This window comes from Rattus norvegicus, chromosome 4 (genome assembly GCF_036323735.1).
Source record: "Rattus norvegicus strain BN/NHsdMcwi chromosome 4, GRCr8, whole genome shotgun sequence".
Classification (NCBI taxonomy): Eukaryota; Metazoa; Chordata; class Mammalia; order Rodentia; family Muridae; genus Rattus; species Rattus norvegicus.
The window spans coordinates 31,325,419-31,341,136 of NC_086022.1; the positions used below are offsets into that span (position 1 = coordinate 31,325,419).

Genomic DNA, 15,718 nt, shown 5'->3' on the forward strand with positions numbered 1-15,718 from the left:
CCGGGAACCTGGTAGGGGTGCAGGCTGAAGGACTGGAGGAGCAGAGCGGGGTGGCAACCCCTTTGGAAGAACAATGTACTGTCCTGACCATCCAGTTTTCCCAGAGTCTAGACACCAAACAAAGAGTGTACCTGGAGGGATACATGGCTCAAATAGTTATGTAACAGAGAATGGCCTTGCCTGAAGAAACAGCAATGGTCCCGGAGAGACTTGAGGGATGCTTGAGTGGTGGGGCCGAAGAGTGTGGTAGGTGAATGGGGGAGCACTCTCATACAGGCAAAGGGGAGGGAGGAAGGGCAGATGTGGGATGAGGGTTGGTGGAGGGGTAACTGGGATGTGGGATATTATTTGACATGTAAACAAATGGAATGATTAATAAAAAAATAAAAGAAGTGAAAGTAAAGACAGCTGGTAGTACACCTTATTATTGGAATTTACAAAACTAAGGACTAAACTACAGACTCCCATTACTAGGCTGGAAATCTAGTCATCTTAGCTCTGGTATGACATTCTGAACTTCCTGGAATGTCATTAATAGATAACCAGTTAAACATAAAATTATTAGCTAGCTAGAGGCTTTGTGTTTAAAAAGGAAACAGTGACAGTTCAGTGTTCCCTCACCTAAGAGTCAATCAAAATGGATCTGTCAATCAACTGGTACAGAGACTTGAGAAATACTACAAATGCTGCCTAAAATATAGACTAGACACAATGACCTCTTTGTTCATTTTCACGCTCACTCCTTAAGAGTTCTGTTCTGCTATGGTCCCTTTGGACCATTAACTGACAACAGACCCCTGAGAGGAGAAGGGCCTCATGGCCTCTTCCCCAATCCTTGGTAAAATACTGAACGATCCAGCCTTGTGCAAATCACGTGCAGATCATCACAGCTCTTGTGAGTTAAAGAGTGAGTGTGACAGTTGCAGATCATCACAGCTTTTGTGAGTTAAAGAGTGAGTGCAACAGTTGCAGATGATCACAGCTCTTGTGAGTTAAAGAGTGAGTGTGACAGTTGCAGATGATCACAGCTCTTGTGAGTTAGAGTGAGTGTGACAGTTGCAGATGATCACAGCTCTTGTGAGTTAGAGTGAGTGTGACAGTTGCAGATGATCACAGCTCTTGTGAGTTAGAGTGAGTGTGACAGTTGCAGATGATCACAGCTCTTGTGAGTTAGAGTGAGTGTGACAGTTGCAGATGATCACAGCTCTTGTGAGTTAAAGTGAGTGTGACAGTTGCAGATGATCACAGCTCTTGTGAGTTAAAGAGTGAGTGTGACAGTTGCAGATGATCACAGCTCTTGTGAGTTAAAGAGTGAGTGTGACAGTTGCAGATGATCACAGCTCTTGTGAGTTAGAGAGTGAGTGTGACAGTCGCCTTTTTGCTGTCCAAGTCCTTGTCCTCTGGCTCTTGCATTCTTCCCCTCCTCTCCTGTGATTTTCTGTTTCCCAATCAAAGCTGAGCGCTTATTTTCAGCATTTGGCCTGTTATGATTTCTTTATTAATTGGTTCTCACTACAATACAGCGCTGCTTTCAAATGGTGAATGAGAGCTGAGGCCCTAGGCTGACATTTTCTCAAAAACTAATTAAAACTAATTCAAGTAAACCAACTGCTAGTCTTTGATGCTAATGATAAAGCTTGATCTTTCAAGTGAATGACAACTTTCTAATTTTTACTTTCTAATAAATTGGTAGCAATAAAACCCAACGTAATTTATTGTACAATAAAAGATGACAACATCTGTAACTCACTGAATCAAATATATTTCACATTTGTATATGATTCTTTAAAATTCTTCATTGATTAAAAAGTTAAAAATGTTACTTGAAACGTTAGAATTTTTATTAACACTACAAAAAGTTGGTTCATACAGTTTCCTCCAAAAGAGTACCAATTGATAAAGAAATCATAGCAGGCCAGAATGCTGAAAATAAAGGACAATAGCGTGCTCAGCCCAACCTGTAAAATAGTCCACCATTTGTTAGATGTTTGGTGTAGTGTCATTATTTGAAAAGGCAATTTAAACTTACTTTTCCACTTCCTAAACTATAAAGTCTAAATTTTGTTCATAGACTAAACTTGAGCCAAAATACGTTAAGACAGATTGTGTCCTATAAAAATTCATCTGGAGGTTCTAGAGCTAAAGAAGTGGACACAAGCCCTCATCCCTAACCTAGACGCAATCTCCAGTTGCTAACGGTTTGTAAATGAAGATTTGGCTTCCTCCAAGAGAGTCTCACTGGGGAAACAAACTACTCTCAATGGTAGAACCGTGCCCAGCACTAGATGGCCAACAGGAAATAAACTGACAGCATCTTTGAGGTTCCTTGTCTCATAATGCCATGTTAGGACTTTTCCTTTATTTTAAATTTTTATTATGTTTTTAAAGTAGACTTTTGCTGTATAACATCCTCTCTCTCCCCTCCTTTTTGTCTTTTCTTTTTCCCTTTTTCTTGTATAGTCTCATATGCTTCATAGGCACTAAAGTTTATTTCTCTCATGCATGTGTATGATTCATGCACATGAATGCCTTCATTACATGCGCCACAGCTCATGGTGGAGGTCAGAGGACAACTTTGAAGAGTCATTTCTGTCCTGCTACATGAGTTCTGTGAATGAAACTCAGTTGTCAGCCTGATGTGACAGTTTACCTTCCAAGCTGTTTTGCTGGCTGTCCATCTTAATTGGATGAACTAGTCATTCACCTCAATCGAAACTGGAATTTTAGCTTTGAAGTAGACTTTACCCTTAAAACTGTTATCTTCTCTGTATTTTTAGGTAGGAAAAAGTTGTTTTTATCCTTCCTTTCCATTTTAGGACTTTTCTTTTTGGTAGAGATGGAAACCCAAATAAACGGAATGTGCACAATGAAACATCTATGCATTTGTTGTGTATGGGACCTCAAATCATGATATCTGAAGGAACCCTTCATCCTCGCTTAGCACGGCCTGTGGAAGATGATTTCAGAAGGGCAGATTGTCTGCAGATGATCTTACGATGGAAAGGAGCAAAACTTGACCAGGGTGAATATGAGAGAGCGGCTATTGATGCAGTTGATAACAAAAAGAACACACCCCTTCACTATGCTGCAGCCTCAGGGATGAAAGCCTGTGTGGAGGTAAAACCTGCTTTCTTTTCAATATGCTGTGCTAGAACATTGTATGTTGATAGTATGTGGTAGCCAGTGTTTGCTTTGTCCTAGCAATTCTCACCTCTTTGATCATTCCAAAAGAACCAAAACCCTTCATAAGTAAAGTTACTACACTGCTTCAGGGAAAAACAACCGAAGTGCGGGTTTCCAGCCTTTCGGAATATAATGTACTAAATATCAATAGGAGTAATGATTGATATCTTCTAAGATAGCAGTCAGCCACATACTCTAAATATACTGAAAATAATACGGGTTCTGTCTGTGTTTGCTGAAAAATTTAATACCCAATTTCTAAAATTCCATATCTTGGATGTGGGGGAAAGATAACATCTATTACCTATCGATATGTTATATCTTTACTTGATGTGTTTATTAGATAACTGTTGATGGATGCATTTGTTGTACTCTTTTGTAAAACCTTGACTTTAAAATGTCTTTTTTCAGTTGAATCGGTATTCAAGTATTCCTGAATTCAAACTATATTTTGGGAATTTTAATTTATAAGTATTATATATTACTAATATATAAAGCATCTTCCAAGTTTAGATAAAAATCACTCAACCTGTGATTTCTTGGGTGTTGTGACTGTGTTACAGCTCTAACAGGAAAGGTATCCATTGGGAGTCAGGGAATATCACAAAGTCACACAGCACAACATGCCTCACATAAGAGATTTACTAGGAAAACAAGAGGATGGCCGCCTCTGCTCATGAGGGAAGCAGCAAAGAACTGAGCAGGAGGCAGACTTTCTATGGTTTATTGTGGGATGGAACTTTCCAGGATGGTCTGGGATTGGTGAGATTTTATAGCCCAGTCTTGGGACAAGCTCAGGGATTGGTGGGATCCTGTGGCCTGATCATGGCCTTTTTTTCTCTATAGGGCAGAGTCAGCCATTAAGGCCTTTAGAGTAGAGCAGTCTGAAGGCAGGGCCTGGCCACTGTCCTTATAGTAGCTGTAGATAGTGTCATCACTACTGTTCATATGACGGTCCATATTTCCTCAGCTACAACAGTCATGTCAATTCTTATGACTGATGGGATTTCTTTCATACAGATGTATTTAAGTATGAGAAGGATGCATTATAAATGGGATCAGTCTCTTTGTTCTAAAATGTGTGTACTTTATATTTAATGATACAAAGAAAATTAAAATTATATATCAAAACTTTAATATTTAATTAGACTTTTAAGTTGATACCAAATTATAAATATATTTTTAAAGATTATAGTCACATAACTTCATTAGCATAGCTAAAAATCCATTTTTGTTACTTCCTAAACTTATGTGATCTTGTTTTCTATTTATTGCCATGTGTTACTTGTTAATCAATCTTTTAGAAACTTTGTCCTTCTGTTTCCTTTCCTGCTATTAGTGAACTATAATTATTAATGGAAATCTGGTTTCTAAGTAATGCCTTCTAACATTAACTCCATATAGTAAAACGATGCCCTCGGACTTCTAGGGGACACACGTCAACAGAATTCCTGACACTTCTTACACAGGCTTTGCTGAATACTTTTCTGTGCTCACCTCCTAGGGAGGAATCTGCTGTGGTGACTCACTCACATTTGTGTGACTAGATGGTTCTTAAATGTGTTAACATAGAAATAGCTTGTTCTTGTTAGGAGCAATAATATTTCAATCTCTGCTTTAATAATTTACTTCTAATAACTCTTAGTAAGCAATGCTAAGTAGTGACCAGTTTTTAAGTGGATTTATAGTGTCGTACATATTAAATTATTGAAAAATGGAGTGGCTATTTTACCAGTTGTTTCTGTAGTTCACAGAGGGTATGTTATGTAGTCTTTGGAAGGCCTGATGATCGCCGGCCTTGATAGGTGTGTTTCTGTTTGCACGCTAGCATATCACATCATGTGAGCCAGTCTGGTTGGTGACCGTTCTCATTTCCTATATTCCAAACATTCCAAATGGACCCGTATGGACACCCACATTTATTCCAGCATTTATTAACAAATATCAATATAGTATTTTACCACTTAAAGTTTATCACCAATGTCTTAACTGTACTCTTGCTCAGCTCTAGGCTCTTAATGACTTTTGTCATGATTATTATTGAACTAGAAGTGTTTTCCTAGCATATGTGCCTAAACACATTGTAACATGTAGCACTATGTAACTAAAGTTCCTAGAATATCATGTATTTTATAAAATTTACTACCATGGGTAATTTAAATACATTTGAGCTTGTCCACCTTATTACTTACAGTTTTTATTATAAGAACAACAGGAATAAATACCATTTCTATAATTTTTAAATATTCTTAATGTTTAGTGAAATAAGCAAATATCATACCATGGTGTACATAGTGTGAATAAATACCACCAGTGATTTATTATTTTTCATAAAACTGTGAGACCATTTAGTGATGGAAGGGGCAGCAATGTCCGGTATTGATCTTGTTGATGGTTATGACACATTTTGTGATAGTGTCATTTTATCTCTGCGATGCTTGGGATAAATCTCAGAAGTACTTCAAAAGACCCCTTAGTCACTAAGGTTTAGTTCACCAATGCTTGTTGTAAAATATATCCCACTTTCTCTTCATAATCTTTAAACTTAGAGATTACTCCTCCAAACCCAGTAGGTCCAACCTATTTTTTTTTCTAACTTTTAGGGATTCATATCTATGGAAGCATTCTCTAGTTGTTAATTTTGATTCCAAAAGTAACTTTGAAAGGAAAAATTTTGACTCATAGTTTGAAGTTGAGGTTAATTATAAGCAGAAAAGCATGATAGGATGAGTGGCTCTAAGGGAAGAGAGGGCACATCTGGGACTCCCAACCCTTGAGAGAGTAGAAAGCAGACAGTGGGACTGTACAATTTCAAAGCTCACTAGCCTACTCCCCTCACTCTTCCCAGTGCGTTCTTAATCCACTGTTTTTTTTTCTTTCTTTAAAACAAAACAAAAACAAGACACATATAAAATAAGAAAACCTTACAGCCTACTTCAGTGACCCATTTCTTACAGTGAAACTCTACTCCTGAAGGTTCCACAGCCTTCCAAAACATGACTGGTAGTTAGAAATCAGTTGTCCAGACACGTGAGCCTTGTGGGGTGGGTATGTTTCACACTCAAAGCACAGCAGGGTGTTTATGTAAGAGTAGAGTTTAGAGTCATCTGGAGCTGATTTGTTGTCCTTGCCCCAAGGATCCTGGGTTCACTTCCCAGTACCCACACAGTGGCTTGCAGCCATCCCTGTTTCCAGTTCTAGAGTATCTAACACCCTCTTCCAAACTCAGGCAAAATAATCATAAATAAAATAAATTTTAAAAAGAAAAGAATTGGATTTAGCTCAGTGGTAGAGCGCTTGCCTAGGAAGCGCAAGGCCCTGGGTTCGGCCCCCAGCTCCGAAAAAAAGAACCCCCCCCCCAAAAAAAAGAATTTAGAAAGTTATTCTTTGACAGTTTCCTCTACACTTAATAATTTGGAGTTTCCTGTAGTTCCTGGTTTTCTGTTTGCTTGCTTGCTTGATCAAGTGATTTGATTGATTGATTGCTTTTGAGACAAGAGTCTCTCTAATATGTAGCCCTGGCTGTCCTGGTACTCATTATGTAGACCAGGCTGACTTCAAAATGCAGAGATCCACCTGCTACCTGAGTGCTTGGCTTAAAACCAAGGGTCACCATGGCCATCCATGGGTCCTCATTTCAAACCATTGAAATGAAATGTTTACATTAGTACTCCTTCCTGGGCTATGTTCCTTAAGTGTTTTCCTATACACATATACTCACATTATGTGTGGCATAAAAATTATAACCTATTAATTATAAAATGCTTTTAGAACCTTCAGATAGCAAGATATTAAAGGCTTTGTACAGAATTGGATCTATGTCTCTGTCTCTGATGCCTTGCCTGACCCCAGTAGAGTTGCTTATGCTTTGTTACTTCTATGTTGACTACTAAGCATGCTGTAGCAGTCTCAAACTCAGTGTTTCTGAAACTGAGCTAAGTTACCTCTTTACCAGCTTGAGTATCTGGGTTCTCTTAATGATGCTGCCATTCTCTGAAAAACCTTTGTACCTTGGATTAGTCACATATGCTCATTCTCATTCCTCACTTCTCTTCCTTCTCCCCTCATTGTATCAATTCTGCTCATTAGCAGAATAGGACTCTTCATTGTCTTCACTGTTCTGTCAGCTCCTTCCTTTATTGTTGTTCCTCTTGTTTGAGACACACTCTCATAGAGCCCAGGCTTGACTCTATGTAGCTAAGGATGACCTTGAACTTGGTCTCCTGCTTCCATGTCCTAAATTAAGGGATTACAGGTATGTGCTACGGGCCTGGTCATCTTTTTTGGCTGCTCTCTTAATACCAGATGTTTTAACTCTTCACCTTTGTATTTTTCAAAACTTCCTTAAATAGGAAAATCCGGAATTTGTTTAAAGTTAGCAGTTTGGGCTCGTGAGATTGCTCATTGTGTAAAAGCTCTTGCCACCCAGCCTGAGTTCAGTCCCAAGGACCAACATGGTGATAAGAGAGAACCAATTCCTGCAAATGGTCATTTGATCTCCACACCCACCATGTCATCTGCATATTCCACATACAAAATATAAATAAGCAAATAAATGTCTAAGTGTATAAGGTAAAGGGGCTGGTGGGAGTACTGCTGGAGAGGTGGCTCAACAGTTAAGAGCACTGTTCTTCCAGGGGACCAGAGTTCGAGTCCCAACAATCACAGAGCAGCCATCCATTTTCTGTAACTCTAGTTCTAAGAAGTCCAATGCCTTCTTCTGGCTTCTGAAGGCACTGCATACATGTGGTACATATACATTCAGGCAATAAAATAATTTCTTATTAAAACAGAAATGCTTACATGATATATATTATAGATAAACTATAAATAATACTCCTATAATTTTAATGTCTTCATATACCAGAGAATTATTTAAGAGTTAGTAAGAATTTTTCTGTTTCAGCCTAAATAGTAGTATTTTAGATAACTTAGCCAGTGTAGCCTACGAGTGACTGTAGATGATATGCTAATATGTAAACAGAGAAGCACAGCAGTGTTCCAAAATATTGTTAGTTTGTGAACATTGCCAACTGATTTTCTTACAACTTTATGTGTCATAATTCAGGTTAATTAAAGTGCTTAAGAACTATTAAAATTCATACAGGAGAGGCAGCCACCTTGATTTTGGCCCAATTTGTGATAGCCTTCCATGAAATATAAAGAACTGGGAAAAGGAACCATATCTCAAAAACACACCCCTACTCACTGCACCCTTCCCATAGAGATATGTCCTGGATTCACACACATATGGTACAAACACAAACACACACACATACACACGCACACACATACACACACCCTTTATACATACCCATTCATACTTACGCATATATAGCATTATCAGTATATAACATGCATTTGCTTTATAACACAGAGGACTTAAATTCTCTGTATAGATGCCCAGCACACAAAAGTAAAGTTTCAGTAGTATATAAAACTGGTAGGAATTTAATGTGATAATTAATATTCTGATTGTTTTTTTTTAATAACAGAGTTTTTCTTTTCTGCTTTGGAATAGAAATGAACTTTAATGAAGGTGATGTCAATTAGCATAATCTAACAAAACTCCACGATACTTTTCCTCTTTGGTAGATTTTCCCCAAGGTAATCATAGTAGGCCACATTTTATTTCTATTGGTAATTAACCTGTCATAGTGGCTCTGTAAATGGCAAGTGTGTAAAGGCTTAGTTTTTAAGAGTACATTACACTTGGCGAAAAACATTTTTATAAAGATTAATGTTACATTACATATTTCCAATGCATTTGACCCTAAATGCTTATTTAGAGTTGTTACTATAACGAACTGTTGCATGAAGTCAAAGTCACTAGAAAAGCATACATGGGAAGTCACAGTTCTCCCTGTTTAACATTTTCAGCTGCTATCATAAAGTTCATTCACCAATCCGACTGAAGAGTCTACCTAATTGTGTTGGTTTTAGCTAGCACCTAGAGTTTTAATACAAAAGAAACAGGACTCTTCCAGATCAGCAGTTTTGTAACTTTCTGTCTGAGCTTCAGTTTTCTGATTACATTAAACACCTGACTGCCAGACTCAAAGCAAGATCTGTAGTATTAGATTCTAGCAGTGTTTTGGCCTGTCCCTCTGGTGATGATTTCACATAGCAGATGCTGGCCAGGCTTCAAATACATTGAGATTGAAGAATTTTGTAGGGAGTAATATAAAATAATAAAAAGAGTGATATATATATATATATATATATATATATATATATATATATATATAGAGAGAGAGAGAGAGAGAGAGAGAGAGAGAGAGAGAGAAGAGGCTTCTCCCCTCTTCTCTGCTCTCTTGCCCTCGTCCCTTCTCTCCCCATTCCCCTACCCGCTTCCCTCCACGTGCTCATGGCCAGCCTCTATTCCTCGCCTCTTCTACTCTTGTTCTCTCATTAAACCTTTCCACATTGTGGGGCGGGGGGAGAAAGAGGGAAGAGTAGGTCATATTAAATAGATGCTACTGAATGCACGACATTAGGGTCAGGTCCAGAAAACTGAACTATTCAAAAATGTTAATGGAGAAGTAATCTTATGCAAACAAATAAAGAACTATTAGCCTCGTGGTTGGAATATAGATTAGATTTGAAATACTTTTAAAGCAGTGAGTGCTTCTTGACATGTTACTTGAAAAGGACACCAGCTAGTCTTGATGTCAGTCTCCTGAAAACTTACTGGAAATACAGAACTTACATCCTGATGAGACCAGCTGACTCTGAATCTATAGTTTAGTGATACTCTTACCTCAGTCATTGCAAAGTCACCGTCAGATGCAGATTAAAGAATGAGAAACTTGGGGGCTGGGGATTTAGCTCAGTGGTAGAGCGTTTACCTAGGAAGCGCAAGGCCCTGGGTTCGGTCCCCAGCTCCAAAAAAAAAAAAAAAAAAAAAAAAAAAAAAGAATGAGAAACTCTAGCTTTGAGCACAGTCCACATTGCGCTCACCTGTAAAAACAATGACTATTCCAGGTCCACCTAGTAGGACTATCAAGGTATCCAGTCATCCTTGCTTAGCACTGAAGATGCTATCCTGGAACAGTATTGCCAGCTGTGACTGCCCCGAAGCTGCACAGCAGTACAGAACAGTTTGAAGGTTTTCAGTAGCCTGCATACCTGCATACCTCCATTCTGTAATAAAGTTGGGGTCAGTGTGCTAGCAGGAGTGACAGAGCTAAGGTTGATGCACTAACTCCTGGTCTAAGCTAACACACAGCCTGGATCTGTGTGGGGACATTAGAGAAACACAGACACAATGGACAGAAAGGACAATGAGAAGAACCAATAGTATGGCAGACTAAAAGTATGTTGTAAAGTGACAGCGTTGACCGTGCTGAACTACCTTTGAGCGTAAACTCTTCTCTCTGAAGAAGTTATAGGTGGCTTGCATCATCTACAATTGTAGTGACATAAATTAACTTTAGTTTAAGTAAAATGATTGTGGTTTTGAACCGGAGTAACATTAAATCCTAACAATTATCAGATGTTTGAAAAGCTAAATGAGAGGTCAGAGTAGGTTGGAAGGTATTTATTAAGTTTTTGTTTAAAAACCAGTGATCACATGAAATGGTAGGCAGCCTATTGAACATGGGGATAAAGAATACAGATTTGGAATTCTCACCTACAGAGGGATAACTAAAAACCGGGTGTTGAAAAGATGAGAAGTCCACAGAAAAGTCTAAACCACAGATCAGTTCAGACAATACCCTTGAGAACCAGAAGCCATGAAACAAACAGGAAAAGTACAGGAGTAAGTAGGCCACGGTGCTGGCAAGAGAGGAGTACCAAGAGAAGGATTTCAGGAAAGGAGAGTGGGTCAGGCGTGTAGCATGCTACAGATCGGTAAATGAAACAGAAGAGTAAGATTAGTAGACTGGACTGAGGCCTCCAAGGAATAGTGTTTCTGTAAAACGATTAGGATAGAAATCTAATAGCTGACCGTCATTGATTTATGGGGAATATCAACAGCAAATTTAAGAAATGTGATTGAGAAAGCATGTATAGTCCTTTATCATACATTACATGAGGTGTGGGAATTGTTGGAAGGTATTTATTAAGTCTAAGAAATTTATCATTAAGAGCTTTTATCACGGTGTACTTACACAAACCTGACAGATACATTCTGCTGTATGCCTTGTATGCATATTGATATAGGCTGTTTTATACAATTGGTGATGTAGTTGTTCTGTTTACCAGCATCATCATGTGGGTATTATATTGCTTGGTTGCCTTAAGGCCACAATGACACTAGACCAGTGGCTATCAGCCTGTGGTGTGGGACCACATTGGAGCTGAATCACCTTCTCATAGGAGTCGCTAACAGCCATCAGGAAACACAGAAATTTACAGTATGATCATAACAGTATCAAAATTAGAGTTATGACGTAGCAATGAAAATCATTTATGCTTTGGGGGTCACCATAATATAAGGAACTGTATGAAAGCATTCAAGCATAGGAAGGTTGAGAAACACTATACTAGGTGATAGGAATTTTTCAATATTGTCTAAATTTTCTGGTATTTATAGTATGAGGACTAAAACATCACCACACTTAACTGTGTTAAGAAAGTAACTAGAAGCAAAGTAGGAAGTCCCCAGTGCCAGGATTTAATAGGAAATTAGAATGAAATTGGAGGGAGAATGAAGTGCCCAAGATAATGGAGATTGCAGATGGCGAAATAGTAATCTTAGAACTAGAAGAGACTTTAAAACGGATTTTGTATTGTATCTTTTTGGTTTGAGTTGAGTCCTAGTTAGGGTTACTGTTGCTGTAGTGAAACACCATAACCACTGGGTGGGGGGTGGGGGATAGGCGATGAGAAAGACCATGACCAGAAGCAACTTGGAGGAAAGGATTTATGTCAGCTTACACTTTCAGGCAACATCACTGAGGGAAGCCAGAGCAGGAATTCATACAGGGCAGGAGCTTGGTGGCAGGAGCTCCAGAGGCCATGGAGAGCACTGCTTAACTGGCTTGTTCCTTACGGCTTGCTCAGCTAGAACCCAGGGCCACCAACCCAGGAATGACCCTACCCACAATGGTCTGAGCCCTCCCCCATCAACCCATAGAAAATGCCCTACCAGCCTGCCTACAGCTCAGTCTCATGGAGACAATTTCTCAACTGAGGCTCCCTCCTTTCTGACGACTCTAGCTTGTGACAAATTGATAGAAAACTCGCCAGGATAGTTCGTTTTAGGTTTTTTTTTTTTTTTTTTTTTTTTTTTTTTAAAGGTTCCTGTTGCTCAGACTGAGCTTGAAATTGATTCTCCTGTTTGCACCTCCTTAGTCCTGGGAATACAGTTATATACCACCTTATCTGACTTGCTGCTACATCTTCTATCAAAATTATATAAGCTACCTTGTTTATAGATAGACACTGTAAACTGGGTCTTTAAAGTAGTTAAACGACCTGGCCAGTCATCAGCCACTAAATCACCAGGGAGGTGAGGAATACATACACCTGAATACTTTGGATGACTCCTGAAATTGTGAACTGAAAGTGCAGAATAGGAGAATAGTATGTTGAAGGTCATTTTATGTGACAACAAATGTTTAAGAGACACCAAAAACCACATAAATAAAATACCCAAGTCCTCTTCTTGCTTAACTAATGGAAATAATTAGAGTAATACTTGGGATGCTTTGGTTAAAAAGTTTTAAATTTGCCTTTTATAAACCAAACTACTTATCATGTCAAAGCAAAACAACTAAGTTTGTTTAAGGAAAAAAAATCTTTTTTTTTTAAAGATTTTATTTTATTGTATATGAGTACACTGTAGCTGTCTTCAGACACACCAGAAGAGGGCATCAGATCTTATTACAGATGGTTGTGAGCCACCATGTGGTTGCTGGGATTTGAACTCAGGACCTCAGGAAGAGCAGTCAGTGCTCTTAACCACTGAGCCATCTCTCCAGCCCCCAGGAAAAAAATTCTTATCACTACCCAGTATGTCTTTACTTGCCTCACTCCCTCACTAATTACAAAGCACAGATGTCCCATGTAGCAGTATTTCCCTCAGCCACTCTTAACAAACTAATCTGGGGGGCGGTTGGGGATTTAGCTCAGTGGTAGAGCGCTTGCCTAGCAAGCAGAAGGCCCTGGGTTCGGTCCCCAGCTCCGGAAAACAAACAAACAAACAAACAAACTAATCTGGGGACCTCTTTCAAAGAAAAATACCTGTTTGTCTCACCCAGGTTAAACAAGGTCTACATGCCTCTCAATAGTGACTTACCTGTCCCCTGTACACACACACACACACACACACACACACACACACACACACACACACGCGCGCGCGTGCGCGCGCGTGCCCCTTTTGAACCCTCAGAGAGTAAAGATCATACTTAAGAATATTCTTCTAGGAGATTCCCCTTACCCCAGAGAAAAGTAAAAATTTCAGTCCCAAAGAACTTGATATTAAAGAAGGGTATAAAATTATTTAAAAGAAATCTCAATTTGGGTTACCCTTTTACAAAATGAGAACCTTTGAAACATAATTCCAGCAGATCCAAGATGAGAACCTGAGCAGAACTTGAGGATAGATGTGGTGTGCATTTGATGTCTTCATTTTATTGAGCAGTGTGATTGCCTCAGTTCATGATCTAGGCATGGCTAAAAATGAGTCAGACTATCTGAATCCAGCTACACTGCTTATTAGCTGGGAAGCTCAGGTGACATTCTGTAAACTTAGGAGGATAATAATGCCCCTGTCACACAAGGTTATTTCATATTAAGGTGAGAATGTATTTAAAGTACTCAGCAGAGTGTCTCACTAGATGATAATATATGATGACTTACTGTGTTGCTGTGAGGATCCTAATCCTATAAAAGAATCTTCATGACAAATTGTGGGTCTGTCCTCTGTTCTTCCAAACGTCTCTAGACACAGTGGACAGTCTTGAACTTTAGTCCTTAGAAAAACCATGTAACCTTGTAAAGACAGCAGAAACTTCAGAAGTGAACAAGTCATGACATTGCTCTGTGTGTTTCTGAGGATGAAATTTCTTGACAAATTATACAGTGGAATGTCTTCCCAACTTATTTATCAGTAAGCAGTTCTCTCTTCTTTTGAGGAATATTGAAAACAGCTTTGCCTTTGACTTACAAATATTAATTTAATTTCAGTATTTCAGAGAATAATGATGGGACAAGTAAAAACTCATCTGGATGTCAGGACATCCAGGTATTAGTGGTTAAAGTCACAGTGTGAACTGTGTCCCTCTTAACAAGGATGTATAGACCACACATAGTGGCACATATACATACAATCTCCTCATTCTGGTAGCTGGCTCAGAAGACATTCAGGGCCAGCCTGGGCTGTATTGCAGGCCTTTATCAAGAAAAGAGAGAAAGAAAAATCATGAGAAAATTTTAAAGTTTAAGTATTGAATAACTAATCTTTTTTATATTTAAGTATGGTTTTATTTGGTTGCAGGAAATTGACAAAATACTTAAGAGTTTGATTTTAAAGTCAAAGATTTAAAATTCTTTAACCAAAAAAAAATCCTCATTTATAGTAAAACAAGAATTTCCAACCTTAAAAATAGTGTTACTAACTAATGCCTCCTATCATTTAAAACATATTTACAGTTTAATTTAAAAATTTAATTGTATTTTAATTTTACATTAAATACATTTAGATACATTCTGTCTACTGTTACATTTTTGTTATGCCAGTTATACATTTAATTTCTTTAATTTGTAGCATGAAATAACTTAATCAAATCTATAATTGAGTTTTTAAAAAAATTTTTTTTTTTAGCTTTTAGTAAAACACGGAGGAGACTTGTTTGCTGAAAATGAAAATAAAGATACTCCTTGTGATTGTGCGGAAAAGCAACACCACAAAGACCTGGCCCTCAGTCTGGAGTCTCAGATGGTGTTCTCTCGGGACCCAGAGGCTGAAGAAATAGAAGCTGAGTATGCTGCACTGGACAAGCGAGAGGTAAGGTGATTTTTACTCAGTGTGGGCGGTCATTTTACAGTACTGAGTGCATAGCAGTGAGCATCAGAATACATCTAGAAACCGGGAGTGTCCACCCCGTCCTCCAACGTGTGTATACATTCACTAGCATGAAGACAGACGTGCTAATGTACATCCTGCTTACCCTGTATCCTCACGGGCCCTCTCTCTGTCAGTCCTTCCCTCTAGCACATGTTGTTCTTGACAACACAAAGGCTTTGGTGACTCCCACCAAACACCCAAAATAAAAGGAAAATGTAAAGCTAGAAATCCTAATTCCTCAGTGTTTCATGTTAACTTCATTCTAACAAGAATCTCTGAACTATTGGCTTATATGTATATTACTGAATACTGTATTTCTCATGAATTCTCAAAATTTTCTGAACTTTTGTACTTCTCATAATGGCCAAAGGAACTGAGTTCCCAGAATTAATGTTTCCATTTCTTATCTCTTTCTGTTTCTTTAATCATTTTATAAAGTCCTTCTTTTAGTTTAGATTAATGTAGAAACAAACAGGCCTGTTATACTAAGCATTTGCTGACTGCTTCACACGGTTT

The 15,718-nt window shown here is 38.4% G+C and overlaps 1 protein-coding gene across 6 annotated transcripts in view; it reads left to right on the forward strand.

Annotated features, from left to right (window-relative positions):
- The window catches only part of Ankib1 (ankyrin repeat and IBR domain containing 1), a 124,108-nt gene that overhangs the window by 37,026 nt on the left and 71,364 nt on the right, over positions 1–15,718 (forward strand). For 4 of the 6 annotated variants that reach the window (NM_001134781.1, XM_006236049.5, XM_063286386.1 and 1 more), the window contains 2 exons: positions 2,817–3,117; positions 14,960–15,142. In NM_001134781.1, coding sequence (NP_001128253.1) covers positions 2,817–3,117; positions 14,960–15,142 — 484 coding nt within the window. Of the gene's footprint in view, positions 1–104; positions 247–2,816; positions 3,118–14,959; positions 15,143–15,718 lie in introns of all 6 variants that reach the window. The other 2 variants (XM_006236051.5, XM_063286387.1) reach the window with 2 other exon arrangements.